Source organism: Carassius carassius, chromosome 5 (assembly GCF_963082965.1).
Source record: "Carassius carassius chromosome 5, fCarCar2.1, whole genome shotgun sequence".
NCBI lineage: Eukaryota > Metazoa > Chordata > Actinopteri > Cypriniformes > Cyprinidae > Carassius > Carassius carassius.
The window spans coordinates 557,841-570,628 of record NC_081759.1 but is presented as its reverse complement, the minus strand read 5'-3'; the positions used below and the strand labels follow the sequence as shown (position 1 = coordinate 570,628).

General features: G+C 36.6%; 1 protein-coding gene across 4 annotated transcripts in view; it reads right to left on the bottom strand.

The window, feature by feature from the left end:
* Window positions 1-12,788, bottom strand: part of dcc (DCC netrin 1 receptor) — a 189,480-nt gene that overhangs the window by 6,467 nt on the left and 170,225 nt on the right. For 3 of the 4 annotated variants that reach the window (XM_059549322.1, XM_059549324.1, XM_059549325.1), the window contains exons 26-27: window positions 8,820-8,972; window positions 5,196-5,402 (exon numbers count right to left, since the gene is read on the bottom strand). In XM_059549322.1, coding sequence (XP_059405305.1) covers window positions 5,196-5,402; window positions 8,820-8,972 — 360 coding nt within the window. The remainder of the gene's footprint in view (window positions 1-5,195; window positions 5,403-8,819; window positions 8,973-12,788) is intronic. The other variant, XM_059549323.1, reaches the window with a different exon arrangement.

Below are 12,788 nucleotides of genomic sequence, written 5' to 3'. Positions count from 1 at the left end.
AAATAATTGTCATAATGCAAAAAGCCAGAAGCTCCTTTTATTTTGCATGACTATTTTTAAAGCCGGTGCAGAATTTTTTTTTTTTTGCATTACAGTAAATGCACTACAAAATGGTAAAGTATTATACAACAACAATGAGAATCTAATGAGAAACATAAATGATTAGCTCCTTAAACACAGAGTCACAAATAGCAATGGAAATATTTGTGCTTAATTATCATGAAAATAATGTCAATATATAAAAAACTTAAAATAAGCTTAATTTTCTTCAAAACCATATTAAGGGTCACAATTCAACTCAAAACAAGAAGAAATAAGACTGTCTACATTGCATGATGAAAATAAAGTTTGTTTGCACTACAGTAATGAGAATTTAAGAGTTAATTGTCTTGAAAATAATAATGAATCGTTTTAAATGATGCAAGTATTTTTACATAATGGTAGAATTTCTGGATTTGCCCTTAATTTATTCTGATTTAAATAAATGAATAAATAAATAAATAATAATAATAAAACATTGTACTGCAATAATGAGAATCTAATAAGGAAATATACATGAGAATAATAATTTAAGCTCCTTAAACAGGAATTATTTGTGTTTAATTTTCATGAAAATTATTTCAGGATGAGAAATAAACACATTGGCTCTAAAATAAGCCCAATTTTTGTCGTGCACAATATATTTTCTTTTGTTTTGGGGTGAAATGTGAGCTGTTTTCATGAGATTCTCCATTAGTCATCACTCCTCTCTCTCTCTGCTCCTCTTTGTCTTTATTTTCTGACAAATTGCGTCTCTCGGTTGAGGATGGTGTGTGCTATGGTGTGTGAAATGGCTGGATGGTCTAAAGCGCTTCAGGTCCGTCTGCCGCATTATCCCTCACATCATGGACAGCGCTTTAAAAAACCCATTTAACTGGTGGTGAAGTGGCCATCGCAGGCGTCAGCTCCGAGAGAACGGCCAGTTTCTGTGTGTTTATATCACAGTGTTTCTTTCACTGCTGCTTAGAGACACCTGGTCAATATTACACCTCATCCTGGGAAAAGAAAGGCTAGATAAAATTGAGAGGAATCACTTTCACCAAAGACAGAACACAAATTTGACAAGCCGTAAATGATTCATTTAAATCAACTAAATTGTCTGAATTAAAATGCATGAAGGATCTCCGGTGTCAGAGCTTCTCTGGGCTGTCTGATGCCTTTATGCTGAAAGAGACTCTGGGATGACTGACATACAGGCTGATAGACTGATCCATCTCTCTCGGGCAGGAAGGAGACGGCTTTAAATTCTTCTTTAAAAGATGGATGGACTCCTCTGAAACAAGAGGAACAAAGGCTAGTCTGTGAAGCTCGCGGACAGTAAATATAAACCCGACAGCCCTCAAACGCTCGGCCGTCTCCTGAGGCTCCATGGCTTTTATTCTACTGTATTTCATGTGTTTCTATCGTGAGAGTCGATGCAACCTGCTGCTGATTTACACTCTCGGCTCCTGACGACAATTAATTAACACAAGTAAATCAAAGCACTAGTGGTACAAAACAAGCTGTGATGACAAACTAACTGGGAGTGCTTACTTGATCAGTCATAACTCACGACTTGAGGGAATAAGATACGATACAAAGTTCAAACAAATGATTCATTTGCCAAACAAGCCTTATTCACATGTTTCATGCCAGAGAATAAAACAAGAGACAGAACAACACCGACACTGCAGTCAGAGAGACTCAACAAGAAAAAAAAACACACATTAAAGAGCCAAGAAAACACGACTGAACCTCACAGACAGTCAGAACAGCATGATAGATAGATAGATAGATAGATAGATAGATAGATAGATAGACAGACAGACAGACAGACATACAGATAGATAGATAGATAGATAGATAGATAGATAGATAGATAGATAGATAGATAGATAGATAGATAGATAGACACAGACAGACAGACAGACAGACAGCCAGACAGATAGAAAGATAGACACAGACAGACAGATAGATAGATAGATAGATAGATAGATAGATAGATAGATAGATAGATAGATAGATAGATAGATATAACTAACCTACTAACTAACTTGACTAACTAACAACAGACAGACAGACAGACAGATAGAACTAACCTACTAACTAACTAACTAACAAATGATAGATAGATAGAACCTACTAACTAATTAACTAACGATAGATAGACAGACAGACAGAAAGATACATATAACTAACCGACTAACTAACTGACTAACTAACTAACTAACTAACTAACTAACTAACTAATGAATGATAGGTAGACAGATAGAACCTACTAACTAATTAACTAACAATAGATAGGCAGACAAAAAGATAGATATAACTCACCTACTAACTAACTAACTAACTAACTAACTAACTAACTAACTAACTAACTAACAACAGACAGACAGACAGACAGACAGACAGATAGATAGATAGATAGATAGATAGATAAATAGATAGATAGACAGATAGACAGAAAGATAGATAGATATAACTAACCTACTAAATAACTAACTACCTAACTAGCTAACTAACAACAGACAGACAGACAGATAGAACTAATCTACTAACTAATTATCTAACGATAGATAGACAGACCGAAAGATAGATATAACTAACCTACTAACTGACTAACTTACTAATGATAGATAGATAGATAGACAGATAGATAGATAGAACCTACTAACTAATTAACTAACGATAGATAAACAGACAGAAAGATAGATAGATATAACTAACCTACTAACTAACTAACAACAGACGGACAGACAGACAGACAGATAGATAGATAGATAGATAGATAGACAGATAGACAGACAGATAGATAGATATAACTAACCTACTAACTAACTAACTAAATAACTAACTAACTAACTAACAACAGGCTGACAGACAGACAGACAGACAGATAGATAGATAGATAAATAGATAGATAGACAGACAGACAGAAAGATAGATATAACTAACCTACTAAATAACTAACTACCTAACTAACTAACAACAGACAGATAGAACTAATCTACTAACTAACTAACTAACTAATTAACTTACGATAGATAGACAGACAGAAAGATAGATAAAACTAACCTACTAACTAAATAACTAACGAATGATAGATAGATAGAACCTACTAACTAATCAACGATAGATAGACAGACAGACAGACAGATAGAACTAACCCAGTAACTTATTAATTAACAGCTGCTGGATTTCTGAGCGAATATTTTCTTAGGATCCTGAAACATTTCATCTGCTCTCACTGCTGGATCTTATAATCGGATGCCTGTCGAACATCTGAGCGGAAAGAGTGTCCATTCAGACTCCATTTTCAAACTTAATGGAAAAGCGTCTGGAGCCCCACGTACACGAAATGGTTTGAGCAGAACCAATTAAATCCTAACTGCGGGGGAAACATGCACTGCTGCGTCTGTCTCTGAATATCCGCTGCAGCGCTGCAGTACAGGACTGAAGATCCAGAAAGAGTCAGATCTCCTCTGAGGAAGCAGAAGCCCTGGAGCGTCAGTGTTTTTTTGAGAGTTTCCACACTGTTGTGATGTCTGGAATCGATGAACATTACAGCCACCGATGGGAACTCAACACACACAAACACTTACACAAACCAAGTGCTTTGTTCACTGATTCCCACTGAGAGACCCTCCGACTCCAGACTCACAGCAGATACAGCTTTCCATCTCAACCGCCTCCACCTCTGGCTACAGACAGCACAACACAACCCACCAGAGTCCCTCTTCTGATTCTACATCTCCATGTACATCTCTTACTGTAGATGGGGAAGCTTCATTTCTGGCAGTATTATCACTAAACTGCACAGACGATTTCTGAAGAGGACAGAGCTGGACGATGACATCACTGAATCAACAATGAAGTGACTTTAACTGTAAAACTGACTGTTTACTATTGTCCTCCTGCATTATCGACACACTATTTTCCTGCTTAACACTGTAAAGCTGCTTCGACACAATCTCTCATGCATAAAGTGCTATAGATAAAAGATTTTAGGGAACCAGAAATGGTTCTTCTATGGCATTACTGTAAAAAAACTAAGAAAAAAAAAACTTTTGGAACCTTTCTGATGAACAAAATTTTCTTTAAAATGGATAAAGATTCTTCTGATTATTAAAATGTTACTTTCTTAAGAACTGTTCTTAACCCTTTAACTGTCACCCCGGGACGTCTACATTTACTTCACTATATTGCAATTAAATCTAATCTAATCTTGACAAATTATATATTGTTGGAAAGGTCTAAGACTCCAAAATATATATTTTACCAATTTTTTTTGTTAAAATTTATGTAGGAAAAGTAATAGATTAAGTTATGACAAGAGTGCACCCTAAAAGATCTACATTATAACAGGAGTTCTGACCTTTGTTAAAAAAAGACTTCTTCATTGCCTTTTTCCCTATGACATTTTAGAAATTATCAGAAATTACATATCAACTAAAAACGTAAAATATCAAAATTCATCCTTTAAAACCCATTTTAAAATGAGACATTGTATTTCCATGTAAATGGTACATCAATATCATGTTACAAAATGTTTTCATTCATGAATTATAAAAATGTAAGTTTGGATCGTGCACTATAAAGTCTATGTTCAAAAATGTGAGTGACAGTGGGAAGCAAAAAATTATTTTTAATACAGAGGGACAAAAATACAAGGCCAGAAGGCAATATTTGATTATATCAAATGATATTATATTAAGACGTATATAAACAAATTTTAATAACATTTTTTTAAATTATTTTTTAATTATACTTTTTACATTACTTTTTTTTTTTTTTTTTTTTACAAATATTTTAGATTAAGTTCACATTTAATTACATTTACATGAAATTTCTTTTTACATTATTTTAAAATAACAATTTAAAAAATATGTAAAATCAAATTCTCTTAACTTTGTTTTGTAACATTTTAATGTTAAGTAAAAAAGATGTATGTATGTACATAAATATCAATGTAGATTTTTTTTATGACAATTTTAGACTTTTTTACCTATTTTACCCTATTTTTTTTTTGACATGTCCAAAATCAAAGGTCATCAGGGGCCTGCTAGTTTTGGCAGCTCTGCTATCTTTCTTTCATCTCTTTATTTTTAAGAGTGCAGTGATTTACTGAATAAAAGCAGACAGTAATATGAATGTTTCCATGACTGATGGAGCTGTACCTGTCATGGGTGTGTAGACCTTGGGCTCGATGGTGCCCATGGGTGGAGGCAGGAGTGGGTTGGTGAAGCTGCGCAGGGGATGCGTGGGCCGCACACAAGCGGTCGGAATGGTGCGGCTGGGAATCTCCTCCAACCCCGATGGCTCCGACTGCGCCGTGGGAATCAGCGGCTGCGGCTGCTGCGAGGCCATTGGAGCGGCGCCCTCTGCTGACATTGTTGAGAAAGACACACAAACACACAATGATTGGAGAAAGCAGAAGTTTATGCAAAGGAGAGCCTAAAACACCAGACAGCAGCCAATCATATGAAGATCTGATGCATTTCAATTTCAAATTTGTTGACGCGTTTCAGTGAATCACATATGTTTTGTTTTTTAATCTCAAAGAAAATAAATTATATACTTTGTGCTTTAAAAGACAATATTCGGTAATATTGATTGGATGAGATCAAAACTGAATTAATCTGAATAATGACACTATAGAGCTGAAATTTACATTTACATTATTTAACCATTTAGAATACGATTTTATCCAGAGCGACCTAAAATTATTGAATTTGTTTCATAACTGATGCATTTTGCAACATAAACACTGTTATTTTAATGTCATGGATTTCCTTGTTAGTTTTTGTATTTTACTGTCTAATGTGCTGTCTACAGTACTTTGGTCAGCAGCTGCTGTTTAGAATGTGCTTTAGAAATAAAAATGCCTTCCTGTTTATTACTGTAAAGCTGCCCCCCCCCCCAAAAAAAAAACAAACGTGTAAAAAAAGTGTATTGCATAAAGTGCTATAGAAATAGTTGTGGAATGTGTAATCTGAAAAATGAAATTAAAAATCTTTTTTTTAATTAAACACATTATCATTATTATTACACAAAAATATTCTCATGCATTTAATGCATCTGGGTTTATTTGAATTGGGTGCAACTCATTCCATTCCATTTCACTGTAATTATTTCAGATGAAGTTGGCATGTTGATACTGAGAGTTCGCCAAAGTCTATTAAAAGTATGAGTGTCCTGGTCGTTTGAAAACTAAGTTAGAATTTTTCCAGCTGTAATCATGCATATATATGATGATTGTGTATTAACTGAAGTCAGTCACCACAGCATTCAGCCGGTATTTAGTTTGCATCAGTAGTCATGAACTTCTCTAGCTCAGAGCTGTAGTGTGTGCAGATACCCGTTACATGCTCACTAAGAGACGCTTTGAAAATGTCATTTATTTCATTGATGCAAAGAGACTGGCAGCTGTTGCCAAAGGACCAAATCAAATCAATTTCTTCTGCTGCTAACAAACTCATTTAAAGCAAAGACTGAAACAGTGTGAACACAGGAGGAGCTGCTTCATTCAGTGCCGCCTCATCTCTAAACAGCATGTGGTGATGTAGTAACTTACTCTTAAACACTGCAACACTCTAAAAAAGTTTTTTTGAAGTTATAAATAAAATATTTTTGGAGTATGTTTAACAGGATAATACCATTTCTTTCTGTATTTTTAATTTATTTTTTTAAACATTATATTTGCTATATAGATATACAGGTGCTGGTCGTATAATAAGAATATCATCAAAAAGTTGATTTATTTCACTAATTCCATTCAAAAAGTTAAACTTGTATATAATATTCATTCATTACACACAGATTGATATATTTAAAATTGTTATTTATTTTATTTTAGATGATTATAACGAAAAACTAAGGAAAATCCCAAATTCAGTATCGCAGAAAATTAGAATATTGTGAAAAGGTTCAATATTGAAGACACCTGGTGCCACACTCTAATCAGCTCATTAACTCAAAACACCTGCAAAGCCTTTAAATGGTCTCTCAGTCTAGTTCTGTAGGCTACACAATCATGGGGAAGACTGCTGACTTGACAGTTGTCCAAAAGACGACCATTGACACCTTGCACAAGGAGGGCAAGACACAAAAGGTCATTGCAAAAGAGGCTGGCTGTTCACAGAGCTCTGTGTCCAAGCACATTAATAAAGAGGCGAAGGGAAGGAAAAGATGTGGGGGAAAAAAGTATACAAGCATTAGGGATAACCGCACCCTGGAGAGGATTGTGAAACAAAACCCATTCAAAAATGTGGGGGAGATTCACAAAGAGTGGACTGCAGCTGGAGTCAGTGCTTCAAGAACCACTACACACAGACGTATGAAAGACATGGGTTTCAGCTGTCGCACTCCTTGTGTCAAGCCACTCTTGAACAACAGACAGCATCAGAAGCATCTCGCTTCATAAAGGACTGGACTGCTGCTGAGTGGACCACAGTTATGTTCTCTGATGATGTTAATTTTCCTTTGGAAATCAGGGTCCCCGAGTCTGGAGGAAGAGAGGAGAGACACACAATCCACGTTGCTTGAGGTCCAGTGTAAAGTTTCCACAGTCAGTGATGAATTGGGGTGCCATGTCATCTGCCGGTGTTGGTCTACTGTGTTTTTTGAAAACTAAAGTCACTGCACCCGTTTACCAAGAAATCTTGGAGCACTTCATGCTTCCTTCTGCTGACCAGCTTTTTGAAGATGCTGATTTCATTTTCCAGCAGGATTTGGCACCTGCACACACTGCCAAAAGCACCAAAAGTTGGTTAAATGACCATGGTGTTGGTCACCAGACCTGAACCCAAGAGAGAATCTATGGGCTACTGTCAAGAGGAAGATGAGAAACAAGAGACCAAGAAACCTGGGCTTCCAGACCACCTCAGCAGTGCAACAAACTGATCACCTCCATGCCATGCCGAATTGAGGCAATGATTAAAGCAAAATGAGCCGCTACCAAGTATTGAGTACATGTACAGTAAATGAACAAACTTTCCAGAAGGCCAGCTATTCACTAAATTATTTTTTTAATTGGTCTTATGAAGTATTCTAACTTGTTGGGTTTTTGTTAAATGTGAGCCAAAATCATCACAATTAAAAGAACCAAAGACTTAAACCACTTCAGTCTGTGTGCACTGAATTTATTTAATACACGAGTTTCACAATTTGAGTTGAATTACCGAAACAAATGAACTTTTCCTCGACATTCTAATTTATTGAGAAGCACCTCTATATAGCGACCAATATAATGAAAAACTGATAGATATAACGAAAAAATATAACGAACTACAGATAGGTATAATGACCAATATAATGAAAAATTGATAGATAACGTGAACAATATAATGAACAATAGATATATGTAATGAACAATATAAAGATAGATAGGGTTATATAATGAATGACAGATAGATATAATGACCAATAAAACAAACAATTGATAGATAAAACGAACAATATAACAAATGACAGACAGACAGACAGACGGATAGACGGATAGGCGGATGGATGGATGGATGGATAGATAGATAGATGGATAGATGGATAGACGGATGGATGGATGGATGGATGGATAGATAGATAGATAGATAGATAGATAGATGGATAGATGGATAGATGGATGGATGGATGGATGGATGGATGGATGGATGGATAGATAGATAGATGGATGGATGGATGGATGGATGGATGGATGGATAGATAGATAGATAGATGGATAGATGGATGGATGGATGGATGGATGGATGGATGGATAGATAGATAGATAGATAGATAGATAGATAGATAGATAGGTGAGTTACCGGCAGCGTAACTGCGGTCGACGCTCAGCGTGGAGAAGGGCATGGGCCGCAGGGTGAATTTAGGGTGTGTGGTGAATCCACAGGTGGGTGACGGCAGGATGCCCGGATACTGACTGCTGTCCAGCGTGGGAACTGGGATGGCACTGACCACCGCTGGAAATCACACACACACACACACACACACACACACACACACACACACACACATACATCAGAAATTAACCAGGTCTGTTTTAGGAGCCTTTCTCGCCAGTTGGCCAGCAGCCATATCACCCTGGAGCCCAAGACCGGTTTCCCACTGAAGCTAAGCAGGGCTGAGCTGGTCAGTACCTGGATGGGAGACTCCTGGGAACACTAGGTTGCTGCTGGAAGAGGTGCTAGTGAGGCCAGCAGGGGGCGCTCACCCTGTGGTCTGTGTGGGCCCTAGTGCCCCAGTGTAGTGATGGGGACACTATACTGTCAACAAGCACCGTCCTTCGGATGAGACTTTAGACCGAGGTCCTGACTCTCTGTGGTCAGTAAAAATCCCAGGATGTCTATCGAAAAGAGTAGAGGTGTGACCTCGGCATCCTGGCTAAATTCACCCATTGGCCTCGGACCATCATGGCCTCCTAACAATCCCCATATCTGCTGATTGGCTTCATCACTCTGTCTCCTCTCCACCAGTAAGCTTGTGTGTGTGTGTGTGTGTGTGTGTGTGTGTGTGGTGGGCGTTCTGGCACAATATGGCTGCCGTCGCATCATCCAGGTGGATCCTCATGGGATCCAGGTGGATGAGGAGAGAGCCCCTGACAATGTAAAGCGATTTGAATGCATAGAAAAGCGCTATATAAATGTAAGGAATAATAATAATAATTATTAATATTAGTTGCAGAAGCGCAGGAGAAGGTAATCTGCTAACCGAGGCCGATCTATTTGGGCAATTCGTTTCGATCATTAATCATGTTTAAATATTTAAACACCTACAAGAGGAAAAGTGTTTAGAATTCAGACCCTTGCAAGCATCCCCATTAGTCTGTTTTAGACTGCTCAATAACAGCGATCCATCGAATGGAGCAGACGCAAAACAGCAGAATCCTATCAGGAGCAGGAGAGGAATCCACACAGACTCATTCAACAACCTCTGAACAAAACAACATCAGGATACAGTACATGAGAGAGAATGATGATGCAGTAAAACACAGTAAGAGTCCACTACTGCAGAACTACAACAGCACAAGAGCGCTGACCTTGACATTGAAAACCTCACAGAGAGAGAGACAAGACTGAGAAATTGCCTGAAGTGTTTAGATTTATATCTACTAAACTGCACCAGACGAGCAACTGCTGATTGAATGCAAGCTCTCTCTCTTTGTGTGTGTGTGTGTGTGTGTGTGTGAAAGAGGTTCAGCCTACACTGTCTGCATCCAAATGTAACAGCAGCTAACGGCAAATCTGATTAATTTATTCTTGGATGTGATTTGAACACAAAATTCTAGATTTATTTACAAAGATGAGTATTTTGATACTGTTTTTTGTTTCAACACGTCTGTCTGATTAAGCTTTAACCTGCTGTCACTTGAGCTTTATCTGGTTTCATCTCATCCTCTAAAACCACAATCTGATTTAATGCAGCTTTAATTAACTTCACACACCTCAGGCTGTTAAGTTTGCTCTATCATTTATGACTATTATTTTACAAAAATCAACTAGTCAACTGTCTGTCCTACAGTAGGACAGAAAGCAGATCAGAGGCTAGCATGAAAATCAGCCGGCCATCACGATGGGTCAACAACCTGGATGATAAAGAAAGGAGGTCAGGAGCGAGAGGAATCAGGAGGGCAGACAGAGGTAAAGGGCTGGAGTGAGACGCAGATGCTGAAAGTCTGGAATCAAGCAGTGAAGAATCATTTCTGCAGGACTAGAGATCAGACTCCATCAGCAGTTATTAGAAAATGACCATATAAGGCAACACGCATCAGCAACTGACACGCCTTCACATGCATCTTGTCCAATCAGAATGAAGTGTCTGTTTTCTAAAATTATTTTGAAATCATGTGTTCATAATGTGAATCTGCTCATATGATAGGAATCTTTTGCTTCGAGTCCATCAAGATAATTGATAAAACTATTGTTAGAGTTATCCTCACAGTTATTGTTATATTTATTGATATGATCACTATTACTGTTATAGTTATGCTTTTTGTTACAGGTTTGATTATTGTTATTTTCCCTATTGTTGTAGTTATGGTCATTGCTAGTGTTGTCATAGTTATTGCTATTGTTATTATTATAGTGAAGGTTATTGTTATTATCATTCTAGTTTTTCTATTGTTATAATTATGTTAATTTATGTTTATTATTATTATTATTATCATTATTAGACTTTATTGTTAAATTGCTATAGATAGAGTTAGGATTATATTTATAGCTATTATGGTAAGTTATTTACTTATTGTTATTATTGTAGTTATAGTTATTATTATAGTTATTCTTATAGTTACAGGAGTAATTACAGTAATAGTTTTTATTGTTGTAGCTATAGTTATAATTATGGTTATCATTATGGTGATTACTGCTGTCATTATAGTTATCGTTGTTGCTAATAGTTATTGTTATAGTTATCATTATTTTTTATAGCTATAGTTATTGTTAAAATGATGGATAAAGTTATAGTTATCTCAGTTATAGTTATTATTATTATTATTATTATAGCTATATATATTATTATAGTTATGGTTATCATTAAAATTATTGTTAAAGCTGTCATTAAAGAAATCATAAATTACTATACGGTAGTTACAGTTAACATTATTATAGTTATAAGTATAGTTATTATTAAAATAAAGGTTAAAATCGTTATCGTTGCTATTGAAGTAATTGTCATCATTAAATTTATAGCTATACTTATGTTATAGTTATGGTTATCATGAGTATCATTGTTATAGCTAATGTTATAGTAAATGTAACTGCTATAGTTACTGTTAAAGTTATAGCTATTGTTAGTGTTATTGCTATCATAACATTTAATACCTGATCTTTTGCTTTGAGTTCATCCAGATCCAAATAAAATGAGAAACTGATCATGGTTTGTGTGGAGAGCATCTATAGTTTCTTTTCGTCGGACACATCAGAAGGTCTCGTTAGAGTAACTATGCTAATTATGCAGCGATTAGTTTCTTCTATCTGAACTCTTTCACTCGAGATTTTCGTATCCCACCCTCTTATTTCCTCTCAAAACTCCACTTCCTTCCAGCGATCGCCAATTTTCCCAATCATTAACCGTGCTTTCTGTTCCCTGAGCTGGAGATGAAGCTTCTTTCATGTGGTTTGGGAGCAGGAAGGAGGTGCATAATAAATGGTAGGATGTGTCTGGGTGAGGAATCATGACAGGAGGTCAGAGAGGAGACACACACATGACTGACGCAGCTCAAACCCCGGCGGGCATCAGATGCAGCCGAGCAAAACGTCTGCGAGGAGCACGTCATGTCACATGAAGAACCAAAGACCATGACGAATATACACAGAAAACCCTTTCAATAAGACATCTTGCTCATATTCACATTCACTCGCTTCTCCTCTTTTCACACACAGACAATCTGGGCTGAACTGGGTAAATTGGATAAGTAAATAAGGGTCACACACAGGACTGAATAACTGTTGGAAATCCCATTTCTGACTCAATTCCTTCCGTACTGTATGTGAATCACACTGTGACTTCTGCAGAGTCAGAAAAGCATCTTCTGCCTGTGATATCTATTGTTGGGATCCGTCTCTCTGCTCTCATGAATGAGGACAATGTTTTAATCTCACTCAGTCTGCAACACACTTATAATGATAATAACACAGAGGAGCAATATCACTGGAATCACTATCAGAAAGTTATTTTTTTAACCGCAAGAATGGAACATTGAGAATCCATTAGACTTCATTGTTTAAAGGGACAGACAACAAAAACCTGCAGAATACTTGAAATACAAAACAATTATT